Source organism: Sapajus apella, unplaced genomic scaffold, assembly GCF_009761245.1.
Source record: "Sapajus apella isolate SASKATOON/1434 unplaced genomic scaffold, GSC_monkey_1.0 scaffold104, whole genome shotgun sequence".
Lineage (NCBI taxonomy): Eukaryota > Metazoa > Chordata > Mammalia > Primates > Cebidae > Sapajus > Sapajus apella.
In genome coordinates, this window is record NW_022437044.1 from 1,525,106 (window position 1) to 1,545,984 (window position 20,879).

At 34.6% G+C, this 20,879-nt stretch overlaps 1 protein-coding gene across 4 annotated transcripts in view; it reads left to right on the forward strand.

Moving 5' to 3' along the window:
- The window catches only part of DACH2 (dachshund family transcription factor 2), a 660,631-nt gene extending 644,307 nt beyond the window's left edge, over nucleotides 1–16,324 (forward strand). For 2 of the 4 annotated variants that reach the window (XM_032258714.1, XM_032258715.1), the window contains exons 11-13: nucleotides 390–455; nucleotides 11,419–11,465; nucleotides 15,828–16,324. In XM_032258714.1, coding sequence (XP_032114605.1) covers nucleotides 390–455; nucleotides 11,419–11,423 — 71 coding nt within the window. In that variant the 3' untranslated portion in view covers nucleotides 11,424–11,465; nucleotides 15,828–16,324. The remainder of the gene's footprint in view (nucleotides 1–389; nucleotides 456–11,418; nucleotides 11,466–15,827) is intronic. The other 2 variants (XM_032258711.1, XM_032258713.1) reach the window with 1 other exon arrangement.
- Nucleotides 16,325–20,879: the final 4,555 nt, after the last annotated feature.

The window sequence follows — 20,879 nt, forward strand, 5'->3', positions numbered from 1 at the left end:
ATATATATATCATAGATAATATCATCTATCACGTCTTACAAATGTAAAATACACCATGAGGATGAGGGCAAGTTAACCTGATAGTCTTAGAGGGATTTAATGGACAGATTATTTCCCTAAGATTTATTTTTAGGGAATGAAAAAAATAGAAGTGTTTGTAATATACCTAGAAATACAGGCTCCATTGTAAAATTCAGCTACAATTTATAATCCTCCCTCCTACCATTAAAAATGAACAGACATATGACAAACAAAAATGCCACCCAAGGTCTCATGTTATCTATAGGACCAAATCCAGTAATCCAGTAGAGTTTTACTGGAGTTTTCCCTTTTAAGTGGAATCAGGAACCACCTAATTGTACCTTAATCTTGCATGTCACTTATTTCAGATACTGGAATTCCAGATATTGAAATAAAAAACAATGGGACGCCTCATGATAGTGCTGCCATGCAAGGTACAGTCAATTGCTAATTTCTTTCTATAACTGCTTAATATGTGACCCCTGGGGCTGAGGGGGGATGAGCTCCTGTGATGATATTCTTTATCTACACAAAATAAATAAGTTTTAACACTTCTTACTTTATGACAATGGAAGCAATTTGCAGTTTTTTGAGAAACAATATTTAATATGGCTTTGAAACACCAATGACCATGGTTACATAGGGACTAATAATTTTATATATACAATGTGAGCAAATACGTTTAGCTGTAAAAAGAATACACATTTGTATGTCAGGCATATTCTAAAAATGCATAAATGTGAATGTAATGTACCTTTTAAAAGTGTACAATACCATAAGTTATTTTTGTAATTTCACCACTTTACTGTTTGTAAAAGCCACAGGTACAATCATTGTAACTATAAAAATTTTAAAGGTTTTCCAGACAACGTTTTTTTTTCATCCTTTAAATTTTGATATTAAACTTAGCGGCCACTTAAGTACGAAAAACAGAACATGACTTATAATTAGTGATTTACATGTTGTCACAAATGCTTACATCTTCAAAAATACTTGACAATATTTAGTAGTAAGAAAACAGATGAAACCAATCAATATAGAGTCTCACTGGAGTACAAAAGCACATAAAAATATGAGTTAAATGTGACCACTGAAAATTTCCCAGTGTGATTCCAATGCACTTCTAGTCTTTTGCATGCAGATTACATTTATTTTCACATTTATTGTGATAAAATGCTTCACTCTAATAAAAAAGAACATTTCCATGAGAAAACAGTTTCCTAACTTTGAAAAATGAAGACAACTATGTATATGTTGCTTGCTGGAATTAATCAGTGCTTTTCCACTGTGTGATGAGTGGATCTACATAAAGGCAACAGAACTGGATGTGACCAAAATATCCATTTGGGTTCATCTGAGGGTCACCATTTTATGTGGTAGCTTCATAAATTGTTTTACGTGTAATTTTACAAGTCATCCTTATAAAACCATAAACGTTAGTGCTCATGGATGCTCTAGTGATGCCTGATTCTGCTGCAGCTGGGTAGACCTAACTAATGCACTAACGATGTTAGGTGTAAAAACATGCATGCTTACCTCATTCAATGAAGCTTTTGCTGTTTCTTATCCCTTTTTTCTTGCCTGCTTTAGTCCCTCCGCTTAAAGGCTGTGTCTATATGAGCAAAACCAACTTGAATGGGATTCAATGTTTGTCCAACCCATTCATCGCAGAAAATTCATTAAGAAGTGTTCCACTAGTTGTAGGCCTGGTATTTGAGGTTGCCATCATATACCAGCACCATGGTGGAGATGAATAGCCTAAAGTGTTTGATCCCTTCTGAATCAGTGACACGCAAATATAGACATAGTCTTTAAGGAACATTGAACTTGATTGTGCCCTGCTTTGAGTGGGTTTAAGGTCAGCTTTGAAACTGGAGAGGATAATCTGAATACACCACTAGTGAGTTTTATCTTTATTATCCTTTAACCCTGTACCTCCAATTTATTACTGATTGTTTAATTTATATGATATCTTTAGTTCATAGTAATAACATTTTTCTTAACTCTGAGAGAAACACAAGCTTTTGAATTGTCCTAAAGTTATTTCATTTCCATATAACAAATAGTGATATTGTATTTGTGGGCAGTCAATTAGGTGATATTAGCAAAAGGTAGGTCCACTCTTCGTTTCCAAATATTTTATGAAGTCTACCAAGAATGGCTTTTGCATATTATACTTAGGGAAAGACACATTTAATACTTGATTTCACTGTGCATACTTTTAAAAAGTTTTACAAGTTTTTAATTGCTAAATATGAGAGAAATAGAGAAATCTTAAAAGGACTGAGATGGAATTTATTTTAAAGCAATGAAATTGATTTGTATTTTTTTCCAAATTAAAAATTACATTGTCTAGTATTTGTGTTTAATATTGTCTATATATGGTAAAATATGGTAGGTTAATAATTCTTCATTGGATGTCTGTCTTTTACGTTACATTAAATAAGTTTCCATGTAAATGTGATAAACATGGAAAAAATGTACATTATCCCCTCTCTTAGCACATTTAAGCACTGTAAATGATAAATCCCCTATCATCACCTTATGAAAAACTAGAGTTAATGCCTTGTGTTAATAGGACAGTAGAATCACAATTTGATTAAAAAAATTTTTTAGCAAAAATGTTTTATTCTTTTAGCCAGGAAAATAGGTGCCTAAAATATCCTCAGAACTAATCTTGAATAGAGTTTACCAAATCAATCAGGTCAAATAATCACCTAATAATCCCAATGATTTTGCCTATTATTTGTAAAATAATAAAAGGTAATAAAAACATTACTTTTGAATGTATCTAAGAATCTCAGAAAATGTGTAATGCTTGGAAAACATGAAATATAATCTTGGCCATTAATTTTCAATTCTTCCTAACAATTTTGGTTTTGTTTATTATAGCTCTTTTTTTTTGCGACTTATTTTGATATTGTTTTAATCTTTTCCATCTCCCTTGAAACCTATTTTTCAACTTGAAAGATCATTTCCTATCATTGTTTGTGAGGGTCAGTTCATACATGACAATACAATGCCATTTCCAAAATTCATCTCCATCCCAGGAAACAAATTCCAGCATCAGTAAGTGCTTTCTCTTTCTATTGTCAATAGCACTGTTAGATAGAAGTCTATCATTCACCTACTACTCTCACTTTGAAATTTAATTAATTTTACACTATGACATCTCCTTAAGAATTTAAAAAGCACTTAAAAATGTTACATGGCCACCCCTGGAAGCAAAAAAGTCGTATCTAGTTTTATGGTAACTTCCACATGGGATTTAGTGCAGACAAACTGCACATGTACCAGAAATCTTATAAGATTATATATGTACACTATATATATTGTATATATATAATGCATTACATATAATATATATGATGCCATTATATATAATTGATTACTTATAATACATATAATGCATTATATGTAATGCATTATGTATATATAATGCACCTCTTCAGCTTAGTTATTTCATGTCTTTTATGCTTTGAGTATTGTTTGACAGAGAAGATAATATGCATAGACCAAGTTACCATAAAAAGATATCTATATCTTTTGTATTTTTGGAGTCTACCATAGCAACTCCTACAGAATGTTTTCTAGTGATCACACATGTATACATACTACTCCAATGGTTATGTCCATTATCTCTAGGGATGAAGGATTTGGTGAAGCATTTGTGCTAATGTCACTGCACCCAGATTCCTATAACTCAGTTGAGGGCCTGCAAGATAGTACATCAACCATCTTATCAACCAATCCCTGTTTCACATAACATAAACATACCCGGTGTCATTAAGTGCACCTTCAGATCAATGATTTTTTGCAAAGGACATTCAAGTGCCATTTGCGTAGTGCATTTTTGCTGATAAACCCAAATTAAATTAGCACAACTACAAGTGTGCTGATAAAAACCAAAACTGAACAGCAGTACCATTAGCTAACAAAGTAATATTTCTTTTTACTGCGTTCTGCCATTTAGTTATTATCCTATTGGAAATCTAATTATAATCCTTTTACTCCCTAGTCAAACTTCACAGTTTTTGCAAGCTTAGCACTGACAAGTGATTTCATTACATTTGATTGCCTGCGCCCAGATTGACTTAACTTCACTTGGAGACCTAAAAACCCTCTCAGTTTCTCAGATTCCCTGTTTGCACATTACTGCAACAGCTCCTTTAATTAATTAGCATGAACAGCAGTAACATGAACTGCTGAACAGAAAATAACATCATTTTATGATCTCAGGGAGACTTCCCTTTTGCATGTTTATACCTTAGTTAACTTTTGCATTACTATATTTCATTGTTAGTGGCTGGTGAACAGTTGACATGCATGTTTCCTAAATTTTAAAAAATTGAAGCTAACATCTTAATAATAATAGGTCAAAAATAAAACAATATGAAGCTCCTACATTTTAGAAAATAGAAAACTGCCATCAAGAACTGACTTTATAGTAATAAAATAAAATAATAAAGTTCAGGGGAGATAACATCATAAAGTACAAGGGCACCGTGACATACTGCCCCTGTATCTGCCACTGAATTTGCTTGAGGAAAAAAAATAAACCACAAAATGAGGAACTGTATTTTGCCCATGGAATGTGAATCTCTGTGAATAATTTTTACATTTTCTTTTATGTCTACATGTTTGACAAAGACAAAAGATGATTTAGCACTGGAATATATTGTTCTCATATTTTTTCCATAAATGTAGTGGCATCCTAAATAATTTTTTTATTCCTTTTGCTACTGACACACTAGAAGTAGATATTAAGTCAAATCAACATGTGAAAGGAAACCAAAATTGGATGTAAAAGTAAACCTAGTAAACCTTTTTTTTTTTTTCTGAAAGATTTTTTGCTCAGAAAAAAAAAAGATCTTATTAAGAGCACAGACTGACCATTCAAAGATTTAAAAGTCATGATCTCATTTATGCAGTACCTATTGAAGGTGCCACTGAAGAATTAAAAGCAAAAAGTGTCACTTGATTGCAAAAGCAGCAAATATAGTTTTAACACTTACTATATTAAAAATTACAGTTTAGGGAATAATTTCATATCCATACCTTATGGCCTAGAATATTTTATATATATATATATATATATATAAAATATGAATATATATATAATATGATATATGTATAATTATGTTATATATATTATATTATATATATTATTATATTATATATTATATATAATTATATTATATATATCATATGATATGATATGGTATATATAATATGAAATATATATGAATATGTCTATTTTATCAGTTCTCTCAAAATCAAGTTGAACAGTGTCTATCCTTCCTTGACCCCATAGAACTCCTTATTGTTTTCTCTTTGCTACGTTCTTGTTAACCTAAGACAACATTCCTCCAAAGAACTTATGATGCCATGCCAATATTTCCTAAAAGCAACTACCCTTGGGATAAGATTATCACTGTAGAATTTGGAAGAATAGTAAAAAAGTGACAGTGAGAGTGTGAAAGGGATCCCAAAAAGATAAATCACATATGATTTATTGACATGTAGGTGATATGATAAGAAAAACTAAAAGGAGAAAGATAAAATTTTTCTATAGGCTTTTCTACACAGTGTGCTTTCCATCTTGCTCTATCTCTAGGGGTTCCACTGACTGCTTCCTACTCTAAATTCATCAACCACTAATTATTAATTTTCCTCCCACTGATGCCTTGTACTGTGTTGGAAGGTATATACAAGTACTCTGATGTTCCCATTGTCAAGTGAAAATATTTTCTTATAAAATAGAGATATATAGCAAGTCAGAGAACAGAGGAATTGTGGGAAGTAGGTTTTAAAAAAATTCTTTCAAATGCTTCCTTGAAGAGTAGGATTCTTTTATTTCCTAGAGAAACTTTATGGCAATGACCATCATACAATGGGTAAAGATTCTAGCACACACCCCCAGAGAAGATCTCAGCATCTTTCTCTAAAGCAGCAAAATTCTTTTTCTGTACAGTTTATTAAATGATCTGAGTCTTTTTATTTTCTTCCTCAGAATGTATTTTCCCCTTATTTTCTTCATCCTCCACAGGATTTTTATGCTGACGGGTGGTACCTCTCTGCTGCGGAATACCTGTCAGACAATAGTACACATTGTATTTCTAGTTTTTTCTTAGGAGGATGTGGAGAGCTTGCATTAATTACTTAATCATTTAGGGCCTGTTTGTCATGGAGTGGCTTGCACCACACACTTGCATTGTTAACAGAATTATTTTCAGTGACCACAGGACTGTCAGACTAATTATGATGGTAACATATAATCTCATATACAGATCAAAGACTTGCAATCCCAGCTACATCTTATATAACAGATCAAATTGCAGTGATAGCAGATAGTGAGACTTGCAAGCCATGATAAGTTGTTCTGCTAGTCAGCATGTTGAGTCTACAGGAGTAATTCACTAATTCACAGGTGTTTTTTTACTATAATCTAGGAAGGGCTGTTCAAATTAATTCTGATAACTGCTTGACCAGTTACTTTACGCCACATCCTCTTTACATATACAATACAGTTTTTTAAGCTTGAGATTCATCATACATCAACCCCAACCTAGGTATACCTGAAGAACATGCAAAAGGAAAAACATTTTCCTGATTAAAAGATTAAGTCAAGTTTTATTTTTTACTTCTACATTTGTGTTTTAAAAACTAAAACAAACGGCATTTTAATAGAAGACTGTAATCATATGCCATCATTTTCATAGTACCTAAAAAATTAGAATAATTATATTGCTGCCACATGAATCTGTGGTGGTTCTGTTCCAAGATACTCATCATTCTAAGAATGAGGAATTCATAGCCTAAAATTGGAATAGTAAAAAAAGAAAGCCACGACTTATTATATGTATAGCATGGTGTGCTTTGTGCCATCCTTCACATAACATTCTCTCAGAGGATTATTTCTGAGAGGTAGTTTGGGAAGGTGTGATTAACCTCTATTTTATAAGTATGGAGATAACCTAAGTTAATTTGCTTGTCACTGACACTGGGAGCGAATATACAGAACTCTTAACTTCCTCACTCATTTATCTCACTATGCATCACAATCAATCCATTCCTATAAAAATCTCACATAGCTAGCTAGTTAGGATATGTAACAAGACTATAGTATTATCCCATGCAAAACAGTGCATGGGGGTTCAGGGAAAGGGCAGAGGCTTCTCTACTTCATAGTCAATTAATCAAAATAGTCGAAACCAGACTATTTATTTTTAAGGCAGAGGTGATTATTAAATTAATCACCTCTGCCTTAAAAGTTTGTAAGAGATTGGGGTAATATTTATAAAATTTAGACAAATATCATACAACTCCCTTTTCTATTTAAAACTGTGTGGAGCAGCTGAAATAGTAACAGAAATAAACTTTTTTATTCGTGACTAAACTCACTTTGTTCTGTCTGTTAGAGCTAGAGTCCAACAGAGCTTCACTTATCTCATGTAACTTTATTTTATATTTTATTTTATTTTATTGAGATGGAGTTTCACTCTTGTTACCTAGGCTGGAGTGCAGTGGCCTGATCTTGGTTCACTGCAACAACCTCTACCTCTCAAGTTCAAGCAATTCTCCTGCCTCAGCCTCTCAAGTAGCTGGGATTACGGGCATGGGCCACCACATCTGGCTAATTTTGAACTTTTAGTAGAGATAGAGTTTCACCATGTTGTTCAGTCTGGTCTCGGCCTCCTGACCTCAGGTGATCCACCTGCCTCAGCCTCTCAAAATGCTGAGATTACAGGCATGAGCCACCGCACCCGGCCACTTAACTAACTTTAGACTGGGATTCCTTCTGTGGCATTAGCAAAACATTTTATTTATTTGCTCTAGGGAACTTCTTTTTCATTTATAATAGCCATGTAATATTACCTTTTGGAAATTAAAGTGAATTTAAAGAAAAACGTTCTTTTGGATTTTATACACACCTCCTTTAAGGCCCCTAACTTGTTGATCCTTTCAAGTTTACATTTTGCATTTTTTAATATTTGATATTTGAAAATTAACATTGTAATGTTATTGATGTTTAATATTTGGAAATTAACATTGGTAATGATCCACATACTTCAGCTAGAATCTACATTTTTTTCAGTAATGCAATTGATTATTGGAGCAACATATCCACCAATTTATTAGCTTTCAAGAAAGCATCACTATTTTATTTAAATTTATTTATTTTACTTTAGGTGCATACTATAATCTGGCATTTCTCCCCATGTTATTCCTCCCCACCTACCCCTCCCTCCCCAATCCCCACTGTCTCTCCCCAACCCCCCCAACTGCCCCCAGTGCGTCATTATTTTACAAACATTTCTTTCCTATCTTCCTGTGCTTTCACAAATGTCTAATTGCTCTTGTTTTCATTAAAATAACAAAAATGAATAAATGCAATGTTGATCTCAGCATCTGTGAGCAACCATTTAATAATGAGTGGGGAAAAATCTTCAATGAAGAGAACGAATAAATCCTCAAATGTTACAATTTCCTGGTAACTGCCTTTCAACCTTTTATGGGAAATGTTGGATGTCGTCATTTTTAACATTGTACAAATTAACATTTATTTATTCATTGCTTCCATTTTTCACTTTCCTCCATAGTTTGATTTATTTAACATCAACTGTTATAATGTTCTTCTATAAGTTTAGCAGGCAAATGTAGCAGTTAAAAGTTATTTAAAAAGAGAACTTAATTATACTTTAAAACGTTACCTTAAAATATTTCCAATATGCATCCTATACAAAAATCAGTTAGACCGTTAAGAAACATTTTGTGGCAGTGGCTCACATCTGTAATCCCAGCACTTTGGGAGGCCGAGGCAGGTGGATTGCCTGAGGTCAGGAGTTCAAGGCCAGCCTGGCTAACCTGGTGAAATCCCATCTCTACTAAAAATACAAAAAGTAGTCGGGTGTGGTGGTGCACGCCTGTAGTCCCAGCTACTTGGGAGGTTGAGGCAGGAGAATCACTTGAACCAGGTGGGGGGAGGTTGCAATTAGCCGAGATGGTGCCATTGCACTCCAGCCTGGGCGATGGAGCAAGATTCTGTCTCAGAAAAAAAATAAAAGAAGAAGAAGAAACATTTTATAACTTTTATGCTTATGAAAAGTGGGGGACTTGATTTCAGATCATTTAGAAAAATGGCATAGAAACATAATCAGCCCTTTTCACTGTAGCATTATCCACAACAAGAAAATAATGAAAGAAGCTGGCATTCCACATGTGCCATATGTACACGTGGAGTGGCTCCTGACATGGTGTTCCGTACACATTAGCTTTCATTTATTATCCTCTCCCTTCCTCTCTTCTTAGATGAAAAATAGCATTCAAGTACTTCTAAAGCTCTTCATGTGACTCAACAGCTGCAGATCTCTGTACTGGACACGTGCACTTCTATTACCATTTTATAACCAGTATGTGAGAGGCACAATGAAGTGGAAAAAAGAGCAGAATTTCTCGTTACTAACTCGCTACCTCAGTTACTAACCTTGAGAAATCATTTAACTTCTGTCTGCTTTAATTTTAGTAAAATAGCTATAATATTGCCTAATCTTCCTCATCAATAAGTTAGATACATACTACCCGATAAATATGACAAGTACAAGATATCATTATTACTGTGCCCTATAAAATACACACAAATTTGATTTTGTGTTCACTAATGTTGATTTCAGTAGGAGCAAACTCTTTGGTCTATAAGTGAGCATAAAACTTCCTCTAAAAAATGTGCTCTCCCATAGAGAGTTATGGTAACTATATCTCTACGTTTTATCCCCATGTGTGAGCAATAGGGCATTTATACTTCCTTTTTAGGGTATATTTTCTAAGAACTAGAGATTCAATAAAGGGGAAGGGGTGTATTAAATAATTATTTCACAAAACCAGGGTGAGTTACAAGTGAATAAGAGAGTTTGATACTCCATAATGATACCATTTGCACACCAAAAAATGACCTATTGACCTATCCTGGTCTTCGTGTTGATTAAATTGTAAGTCAGATATTTTTTAGGACTAATGGGCCCAGATGGTTACTATTTTCATGAAACCTCTGTTTTTAAAAAATATGCCATGTTCTAAACTAAGCACCAGAATCTTCTGAAAAAAGCGACTCCAAAGTAGTGCTCCTCTCTAGACAAACAGTAATCAAACATTATATTATATCTTCCCCTTGCTTACAATTGTCTGCTTTTTCTACTTTTAAATTAGGAACTCATATTTATACTACTGCAATAATAACCCACTGGACCCCAAACTACCCTCACTACTGCCACTTCTTTGATTTGAGAACATCATGTGCTGACCATATTTCCACAACTAAAGCTGAGTTTCTACAATTAATTCTACATTTAATTAGGATTGAATCTAAGGTTGAAGTGGAAAACAAGGGGAGCATTAACTAGCATATTATTATATCTCTATCTTATTCAGGCTAGGAAAACATGACCTTCAAGAGCTCATCTTATTTGCTGCTAAACAATATAGTGCCTATTCGTAAATCAGAAGTACAGCACTAATTAAGCAACACGAAGAAAACATAGAACTTACTTCTTAGCTGGAGAACTCATTACAAAATATTGCCATTGGTTCAAGTGTAGCTTAGCTGCCTCAAAAGAAAGATTTGATAGCCTTTAGTATACCTGTGTGAATTCTATTAGTTCATATTGCAGTCCCATTGTTTACAGAGGTAAACAAGTGGTGAGGAGACACTTGGAAACAAACATGAATCTTGGGTAGGAAATATCACGAATGCATTGTATTGTAAATATAAACTTCTAATCACATTATAGACACAGTTCTTGGTAGTTTTTTTGAAAAATAAAAAGTGAGCAATTACTTTCAAATAACCATCCTGTCAGGGAAGGAAATATCATACTGAGGGAACATTACAGTCATTAGCAAACATTTTACTCACAAAAAACAGTATAGGTCTTTACTCATGTTTTAGACTGTGGAGGAAAAAACAATTCCTAAATGCCTTGCTTATTAAGCTAGTTATGCATTTTGCTGCAGGTTGTAAAGCAAAAGAACATGCACCAGGGGCTCATAAGTATATTTTGGAGTTAGGGAATATCATTTATGCCATATTTATATTGTCAATATCACCCCTAGAGAATAAGATTAAGCTTTAAACTACTGCAAATCTATTGTTTTGCTCACCTTTGTATAATTTCATTTTTAATAAAATGAGATGCATATAAATGAATATTTAATTAAGGGATAAACCTAATAAAATAATACATTAATTGCAGAGAGATTTCCTCAAATCTTGAACATATATAGCACAGTGAAATACTATAAAGTGAGTTTGTGGTTTTTCAGTGAAGTGCATTGAGTAGATTTTGAATTTTCTTTGTTGGAATGAAATTTTGACCAGGTCTTATTGTTTTTTCTGTGCAGCCTGAACACTGATGCCGGAACTCCATCTGATCATAGGCACGAATAGGGTGCTGTAGCAGTTACCTGTTTATCTAGTGTTGTAAATTCTTTAGAATTCATACTCACATTCTTAAAATATGGAACCTTTAATTACTGTGTGTTCATTACTGATAAATAGAACCTTACACATACAGGAAAAATCCTAGAGAATGGATTTCACAGGTTTTTAGGGGATAGTCATAACAATGACTGAATATATTTTCCACTTCTTTAACCTCTTTCTTTCAAGGAGTTCATAGTGCTTCAAAAACAGTATCACATTAATTCACACAGAATCCTAGTGGGGTAAGTAGGTGGAAGAATTTTTAAGACAGAGAAAATGCTATTTCTAAATGGTGTGAGACAAATTAAAATGCAGACACACCTACTTTAAGCTGCAATTACTATGAAATAACTTCTTGTTTGACCTGGTATTTAACAGGAATTATATCAATGGTAAATTATTTGTGCAAACGATCGATATTTGTTATCACTGCTTTGGAGCTCTCATTTCTAAAAGAAACACTTGGTCTGTAGTGTTATCTAAGAAAATATAGGGAGCTCTAGTTTTTTGGTTTTACCACACCCAGTTTTTCCTTTGAACTGTTGAGAGTGGAGCAAGTCATTTAACCCCTTTCTACCAGCACATTTCTTACTTGTAAAGAACGCAATGATAAAAACAGATACCCAAGCTACTAAAAATAATCCCTTTACTGTTTTCTTCTCTCCTCCCATCCCCAATCTTGCTTCCTCTTTATTCTATTAACAAGCAAACAGAATGAAAAATATGTAGGCATAAGAAAAGAGAAAGACAGATGAGTCAGTCACATTATCGATATTTTACACTGTTCACTCTCTGGTCTGGGCATAGCCAGATTCCTAACATGTTCAAATGACTTGGAACAAATGGGTCATTTGGCTTGAATTGCCCAGGAAATGGCCTCAAATATTTTTAACAGTTTACTTAGTGGAGATCTGGCCATTGTCTGGGGGTAGATACCTGTTATCGTCATTTTGATGCCTACTAAAAATCTAATAGGGCAACATTTCAAGGTGTTATATGGTACTCTAATGATCAAAAAGATTTAATGACCCTTCTAAAGTGCCCTCCTTACACCAAGCAAAATCTAATCCACTGTGTTGTTTTTACGTCTGCCCTAGCATTAAGTTCTGATGTGCCAGAAGCACCACACATCTTATGCAAAAAACCAACTGAGATTTTATCCATTTTCTAATAAGAGGTTCCCCATGGTAGCACATGCAATTTCTGGTAGAATGGCCACCCACTCTAAACACTTTAAAATATTACATTAATTCATATCGATGTGACATTTCAGTACTTCCATGCTCTGAAGGAATGTGCTCTAAAGCATAGGCATTTGGATTCTGATATTCTTCATGGTCTGTAGAATGTCTGCTTATATAGAGTAGGTGTACTGTTTAGCTCAATTCAGTGACACAATGCCAAATTAGAAATAAGTCATGGAGAAGGATCGAGGCAAGTCGAATCAAAACTTTTATTAATATTAAATATCTGAAATAAATAACAATGAGAGTTATATCCTAAAATACAATATCCCTAAAAATACAATATCCAAGAAAGTCTCATCATTATGTAGTCAAATAACGTATATTGGAATACATAGGACATTAAGTAGAATTTCCAAATTAACTAAGTCACTTAAACTAGTGTCTTTTTAAAAAATAAATAGATATGTTTAACTTACTTTGTTTGAACTATGAGGACACTTTATGTGTATTTTTTTCTGGCCTTTTCCCGTATGTCTGCCTTGTTTATGACGCATGAGTTTAGCTATTCTGGCTCATCGGCTTAAGATATATACCACAGAGGGCAAGTCTCAATTGACTTGAGTTTGGAGCAGCTAGTTGTGGCCCAGTAAAGATAACTCAACTGATTAGGAGACGTTCCTCTCCTCTATAGAGTGTCCACACTGACCTTCTGTGCCATGGCATATGCCCATGTCAGGCAATGCTGTGCTAAGGGAAGGACTGCATGGGCCTGTGTTTTTTCCTTAAAAACGGTCGCATTTGTATGTATCAAATTCCCCTTTTTACCTATCTGATAAATCCCAAAGCAATAAACTCTGTCAGCTCTCCCCAGATGTCAGTGAGTGTCTCTCTTTTCAAGTTTTCAAACTCCCTAACATTCCCCTGGAGAGACTTGTTAGTTTCTCTCCCTGATCTTTAATCTTACTGGCATCCAGAGTCATATCAGATCAGCTCTGTTTGGAGCTCACCAACAAGCCCTTTTAAAAACATGAAACATTCCATTACTAATTAGCTGTTTCCTGTCCCTAATGAAGTCAGCACACTGGGTCTGGATTAAAATTCAGCTACTACTCTTCTCTGTTTATGGTTCCAGATGTTTTTGGTTTATCTAGGAGATTACTTTGACAGCTACTACTAAGTGATAAATCACTCATGTTGTAGCTGAAATGCATTTTGAAATTGAAATGTGGCAAACTTTGAGATTGCTCCAAGGATCAGTGTCAGTTAGCTGTTCATTACTGGCGTCTTCCTTATGATCATTCAGTATTGGCACATATAAAACCGTAACCAAATATATGTCAACATTATACAGCATGCTACACAGGGGTCTATTCTGCTACTGTCCTCAAAATTGGGAGAAAAAGTTTTACTGCTATGAAATCTCAATTTATTGTATTCCGGGTAGAAAAGTTGATCACTTAATATTGTTTTCTTTTTGCTAGCCTACTTTTTCTTTCAATTTTTGAGCAGCTGTGGAACCTATTACTAATAGGCCTTGTAAGCAGACACATAAAGAAGGATGTGGGCAAATATTTCTGCCTCTTAATACAGGCAAGAATTAAACATAACAAAAGTAGAAAATTTTCCAAAACTGCATTTTTCTAAAGGACAAATTGTGATTGTCTTTTGCTAGTCATTGCTGAGTTCATGTACCCTTTTTAAGGGGGTATAGCGTGTTTTTGCCGTTGCTTTCCACTTTGTAATGTTCACAACTTGTGTTGCATGATTTAAGCTTTAGCTGTATTGTATAAATTTCAATCTTGGTAAAATGACTGTCGTTTCATGTTGAAGAGCTTTCCTTTGATATTTAGGCTGTGTAAACAAAGGATGAGGTAGACTGGAGGACTGAGGAAATATTTGGTCAATTCATCAGAGTAAATGTTCTCAGACTCCACTAAGGAGTTGGAACAATTACCAGTGTCCAAAAATTCAGGCTTGGTTTTCTTCTGGTCCCTGGAAAAGTTGAGGTGAATTCCATGGGCTCCTTTGGAAAATGTCTGGTTGCCCTCTGATGAAGGCCAACCCTCCATGAGTCTGAGTAACCCAGATTCCAAATATTTTATTCTTCTGTTACCTTACTGCATCTTTATTTTCGGTTCTGATATATTATCTAGAAAATTTCACTACTCACCATGATACCTTATACACAGAAAGATACAGATTTTAAAGATATTATACACAAGGTTAAAAAAGGGTATACTTTCCTCTTAACAAGCTTTGACCAGATTGACTTAATATTTTAGATTAGGCATATTAGTCCAACAATACTAATGTACTCTCCATGATAAGTAAAAATAAAACACTTGACTCAGAAACACGGACTTCAAGTATTTCTCAAGCACAAGTAATGGATTTGTACTGATTCATCCACATTTCTTTTCCTACTTTGTAACCAAAAGCCAATCTTTGTGATGCATCTAGATAAAGACTCGGGTTATAAGCCATTGTTAAGGAAAATAGCAAGGTTTGACAAAAAGAAGTCAAATAGATTTTTTTATAAAAAAAATGTCCAGCAATAACTTAAATGATCCCAAAGTAAATATTATCTAGCTCTAGGACGGCATGGGCTCTTTTAATATCATCATTTAGAGGGATGCCAGTTTGACAAAACACTGTAGCTAAAATGATAATCAGAACTAGTCTCCCTTCATGCAGTATACACAGTCTCAGGGTCAACTTGGGAAGAGGAAATTCTAAATGGACAAAAGCTGTTATTATCTTAAATCATAACCAGATACGCTTTTCCCCCTATTTTGGTAGACCATAGGGATGGGATTTCAGATGCACCGCTATATACGGAAAGAAAAAATAACATAGATTATTACAGATACTATAATATAGTTCATGAAGAGGCTTTATCAGTCTTCAATGTCTCCAGTGCTGTGGAAAGAAGAACAGAAGCTATAGCATGAAATTTGAAGGATCTTTGAAAACTGAAACATGGAAATATAGAAATGTTAAGAAATGTTAAGTTTTACCAACACTAAATTGAGCCTGTTATATCAGATAATTTTTGGTTCCTGAAAATAGATATTTAATATTTGTAAGCACATATCAGAATTATTCTTCATAAGAACTAACTTGTTTTCTTTTTTTTAAAGGAGGTAACTATTACTGTTTAGAAATGGCACAACAGTTTTATTCAGCCTGAAAGGTCCTCGCTGGCTTTACATAAATGAAGATGCTTGTGATTCCAGTTTATCTCTGAAACTATTCAACATGGAGTTATTTCAATTGTGTTTATCAGCAAAGCTTTGTTTACTGAAGCAGCTATTTAATGTATGTTACGTTAAAAAGAAAGGAACAGTTGTACATTTTAAAAGCAATGATGTAAACTTTGTCCTTGCATTAGATTGACCACTTTGAAGATATGAGCTAAATCCTAATGGCTAAAGTAACTTGATCATATCTGATGCTTTTCTATGCTCATTTCAAGTTGGCTTTTTGTCTTTTAAATGAAAAAAATGCAGTAGTGTGTTAGAGACTAGAAACTTATATGTATGGTTTCCCTGTTCTACTATACATTACGTTAAAGTACACCTTCTTTGTTAAAAATGTACTTGCTAAACTTCAGCTTAAATAAAAACGTTTTGACTTTGACTCATTGTCACTGAGCATTTTTATTTATTTATTTGTTTATGAAATTGCCAAGTGCAGTCATTTGAAATATATAGTAGAGTCAGTGCAAATCAAAATACAGGAACTAGGAATATGTTTGCAAATCTTCCTCTAATTTTGTTATGTTCAACCAAATATGAACACACATCTCATTTCAGTTCATCTGTTTTAGCAGGTCCAAAAGCCCACTTATTTGACCCATCAGAAAAGACTGAAACAGAAAAATATTGGGAGTGAGGCCCACCCAATACCTTCCAGTTTACTGGGGTAGGATTGCTTGCCGTGTCAATGCTACCCCTTGCCAACCCTTCTACATCCTCCTCCTCATAACCACCTCCCTCCTCCAACAACATAAGAACCGTCGCCTTAAGAAAAGGATCTGGGTCAAGGATAGGAATTCCGTCATTGCTGGACACTGGTTTCACCGTATATCAATTCTTTCTCAGCAAATGTTTTCCTCCTGGGGTTGGGAGGATCCACTTTACATTATTTTCCTTTGCACTCTCTTTGGAGAAAATACGGTTTATGTTCATCCTGGGAATATGGCTGTAGGAGTTGGATCAGCTTCATACAAATTCTAGGGTCTCTGACTTCCTTAAATGTATGACTCATGGAGTACTGGTGAGAGATCACAGCTGCTCCCACCATGAGACATAGTCATGACACTGTCATCTATAATTACAATCCTAGTCTGAGTGTCTTCCCATACTTTACAAGTCGACTAACCTTTTTGCCAGATACAGCTGTTACTGTTCTTTCCGTTGTATGCCATTCACGTATAATGCTATTAAGATATAACTGAACCCCTATGTAATTCTTTATAAAGGCCTCTCTCCCCCAGCAAACACTAGCATTGTGCCTTCTTGCTTAGAGATGTCGATGTGGATGATGTTCTAAAAACAATTTAAAATAGAATATAAGATTAAGGAGTGAGTGGGAGGGACTTTAAAGATCATGATATGTATAATGTATAAAAAGGAGGCAAACAATTACTATTTGAAGAATTGTAGTGCTAAGGAGCTGCTTCTTTTGTCAGCAGTATAAAGATCAAAAGTGATATTCACTGAGAATGATGGTTTCCAGATTCATCCATGTCCCTGCAAAGGACATGGACCCATCCCTTTTTATGGCTGCATAGAATTCCATGGTGTATATGTGCCACATCTTCTTTATCCAGTCTATCATTGATGGGCATTTGGGTTGGTTCCAAGTCCTTGTTACTGTAAACAGTGCCGCAATGAACATATGTGTGCATGTGTCATTATAACAGAATGATTTATAGTCCTTTGTGTATATACGCAGTAATGGGATTGCTGAGTCAAATGGTATTTCTATTTCTAGATCCTTGAGGAATCGCCACACTGTCTTCCACAATGGTTGAACATATTTACACTCCCACCTTCTCCACATCCTCTCCAGCATCTGTTGTCTCCAGGTTTTTTAATACTCACCATTCTAACTGGCATGAGATGGTATCAGAAATCCAAACACCACATGTTCTCACTCATAAGTGTGTGTTGAACGATGAGAACACGTGGACACAGGGAGGGGAACATCACACACTGGGGTCTGTTGGGGGCTGAGGGCTGGGGAGAGATAACAGGGGGTGGGGAGATTAGGGAGGGATAACATTAGGAGCAATACCTAATGTAGGTGACAGGGGCATGGAGGCAGCAAAACACCATGGCACGTGTATACCTATGTAGCAATCCTGCACGATCTGCACATGTACCCCAGAACTTAAAGTATAATAAAAAATTTAGTGATATCCAAAAATTTACCACTTCAACTTGAACTTGGAGGAAAACTACCCCCATCACACACATAGCTAAATGACTCCCTCATGTAAAATTACAGAAATCTGTCAGATATTACAGGTAAAGTAAATGGAATCAGCATAGTTTTTATTCCTATTTGCATTCATATGCATGCATGTGTGCATACACATAGAGGATATACTCACAAAACACTCCTGCTTTCCTTTGTCAATGAGTTACTGAAATAAAACCTGGACATTTCTCCAGTTTCACCTAATTCAATTCTCTCTTAAAGCATATGAATAGCTAAATTATGAAATGTAACCAAAAGTGAGATATGAGGATAGTAGGCAATCATTGGGAGAAGTAGTCATCCTTTTGAATATAAAATACCCAGGTTAGAATAATAATTCTGAAGCTCAGCTCTTTAGTTGTTTAAACACGAAGTCCCCTCTCCTGACCCCAACTGTGGTAAAAGTTTGTTTTTTGCACCTCTGTCAGTTACCCTACAATCCTTCACTAAAGTTTCTAGGTTTAAACTGAATGATAGCACAACTGAGAACACAAGCATGGAACCCTGTTTTAAGTTCTGATACATTCGAAGTATGGGAGGCAGAAGCTCCAGAAAGGCAAATGCACTAATGTTGAAGCTCCTTGATTCAGGTATATTTATTAACGTCTTTGGAATTATCTATGCCTCATGGACAAGTTCTCTTAGTTATTCAAATAAGAGAGCTGCAAAAACCACAAATGCAGTTGAACTCAACTAATAAATATTTTAGGCCATTACATGATAATTCATTATGCTCTCATGGGGAGAATATTTACTCGTTTTTGGATGGTTTTTTAAATGCATGAAACCCATTATCTTTTGTGTAATATTTGTGCTAAAAATTAGGTTAAAGTATGCCTCTTGGGTTGCCACGCCATTTGTGAGACTAGCAGTATGTAAAGGTCTCAGCAGTTCCAGAGCAACGTTAACACACCTAAAAATCTATCTTAATTAGTCAAAGGGGAGCATTAAAATTAAGTATTCTGGTATAATTTAGTGTCTGACATAGAAAACATACTTTATATGACAAAGTTCTAATAGAGTTGAGAAAATAGAGTTCACATTATAAACCATTAGAAGTCACTACAAATGCTAGATAATTAAATGCCAATATGTATGGTACAGAGATAAAGAAGGAAACACAGGTTGTGTGCAAGAACAATTGGCAGGTTTTTTGAAAATTGATTACAACCCTATATAACAAGAAGAATTTTTAGGAAGAAGACAAAGGTAAGACTTCAGTACCAGCTAAACCCGAGTAAGAAAGTAAAATGGTATGTACTATTCATGGAACAGAAAGAAATCCAATGTAAGCAAGCGCAGAATTCTTGTCCAGCTTTAGTAGGAGATAAGATTTGATCATTAAAATGGGGCTATATTATAGAACACCTTGACTAGGTAGTAATAAACATATTACTTATTTGGAACATCAATCTAAGAGCAGTGTGGGATGGGGCGATTGGAGAAGGTTCAGGAAGAGAGATAATTATATGCCATAACATAACATTTTTATAATATTCTCTACATATTTTTAATTTAAAAGGAGAATTTGGTATAATCAGGGATGGTAAACATGCTATCAATTTTCACAGGTGTTTAGAATCCTAGCTAACTATGAGAATGTGAGGTTTTCCATGGCTCAATCAACATAAAGAAACTGTTCTTGGCAAAGTTTATTATTTGGATTTAAGCTTCCACAAATATCTGCAAAATCGTAAGCCAGAAATGGAGTTTTATTTGAAATAAAACATTTCATCTGAAGTCTCAGTCAAACTAATTTTTTCAGCTTTAGTAATATAGATCCCTGAATTCTAAGTGTCTTTACAACTGAACATCTTTTATACACGAACTATGGCATCAGCTAGGCCTTACCTCCATTTCTACCCTCCAAAATTTCACTCCTTTCACTACTTCTAGTCTTAGGGATTTTTGCCACCTTGAGAAGACAAAGTCCCACTGACAGCTTATCCTACTTTTTACCACCTGTACTTCCCTGACCAAGGTAACCCCAAAGTCAGAGCCCCTACAATATTTACAGTCCCATTAAAGTTCTTGCTCCTATCACCCAGCAGATTGAAATGAGGAAGAATAGTTCTATCCCCTACTACTAAGAATGCACTGATTGCTATATCTTTGGGGTTTAATACAGAACACAGAATGAGGCAGATTATTTTCCTATGGACAAATTGTTAGCTTTAACGGGTTTGGGGGTTAAAAGCACAGATGGTTCTATAGACAAGTGATCATGAGTATGATTGTATTTTTTTGTTGGTTTAAGAAGGTAAACATTATATATGACAAGACTCATATGAAAAACTGTGTGTTTCATTCCATACGATCAGATCAACAATGAAACACTTGAACACATTCCGTTTGGAGATCAGGGGTTGTCTAACAGTGATATCACACATTAGACTTTGACAGGGAGGGAAAAACATGAGTGAAATTTTCCAATGATGAAAATTATTCTTTAAAAGACTGAAATACTGGGGCTGGTCTCTTTAAGGTAAAAAAAAAAAAAAAAAAAAAAACAGTCATATATTACACCATATATTCTCTACTTCTACAACTGCCTAGGTCTGATTTATATATTTTTTTATCATTCAGGATCATAATTATGATTTTTTTCTATGAGCCAATATTCTTGGATATCTGTTTTTCATGCGACTTGATTCCTTTTATACTTAGCAGACAGCTATCGCTTCTGCTGTCTTTGTGACTGCCTC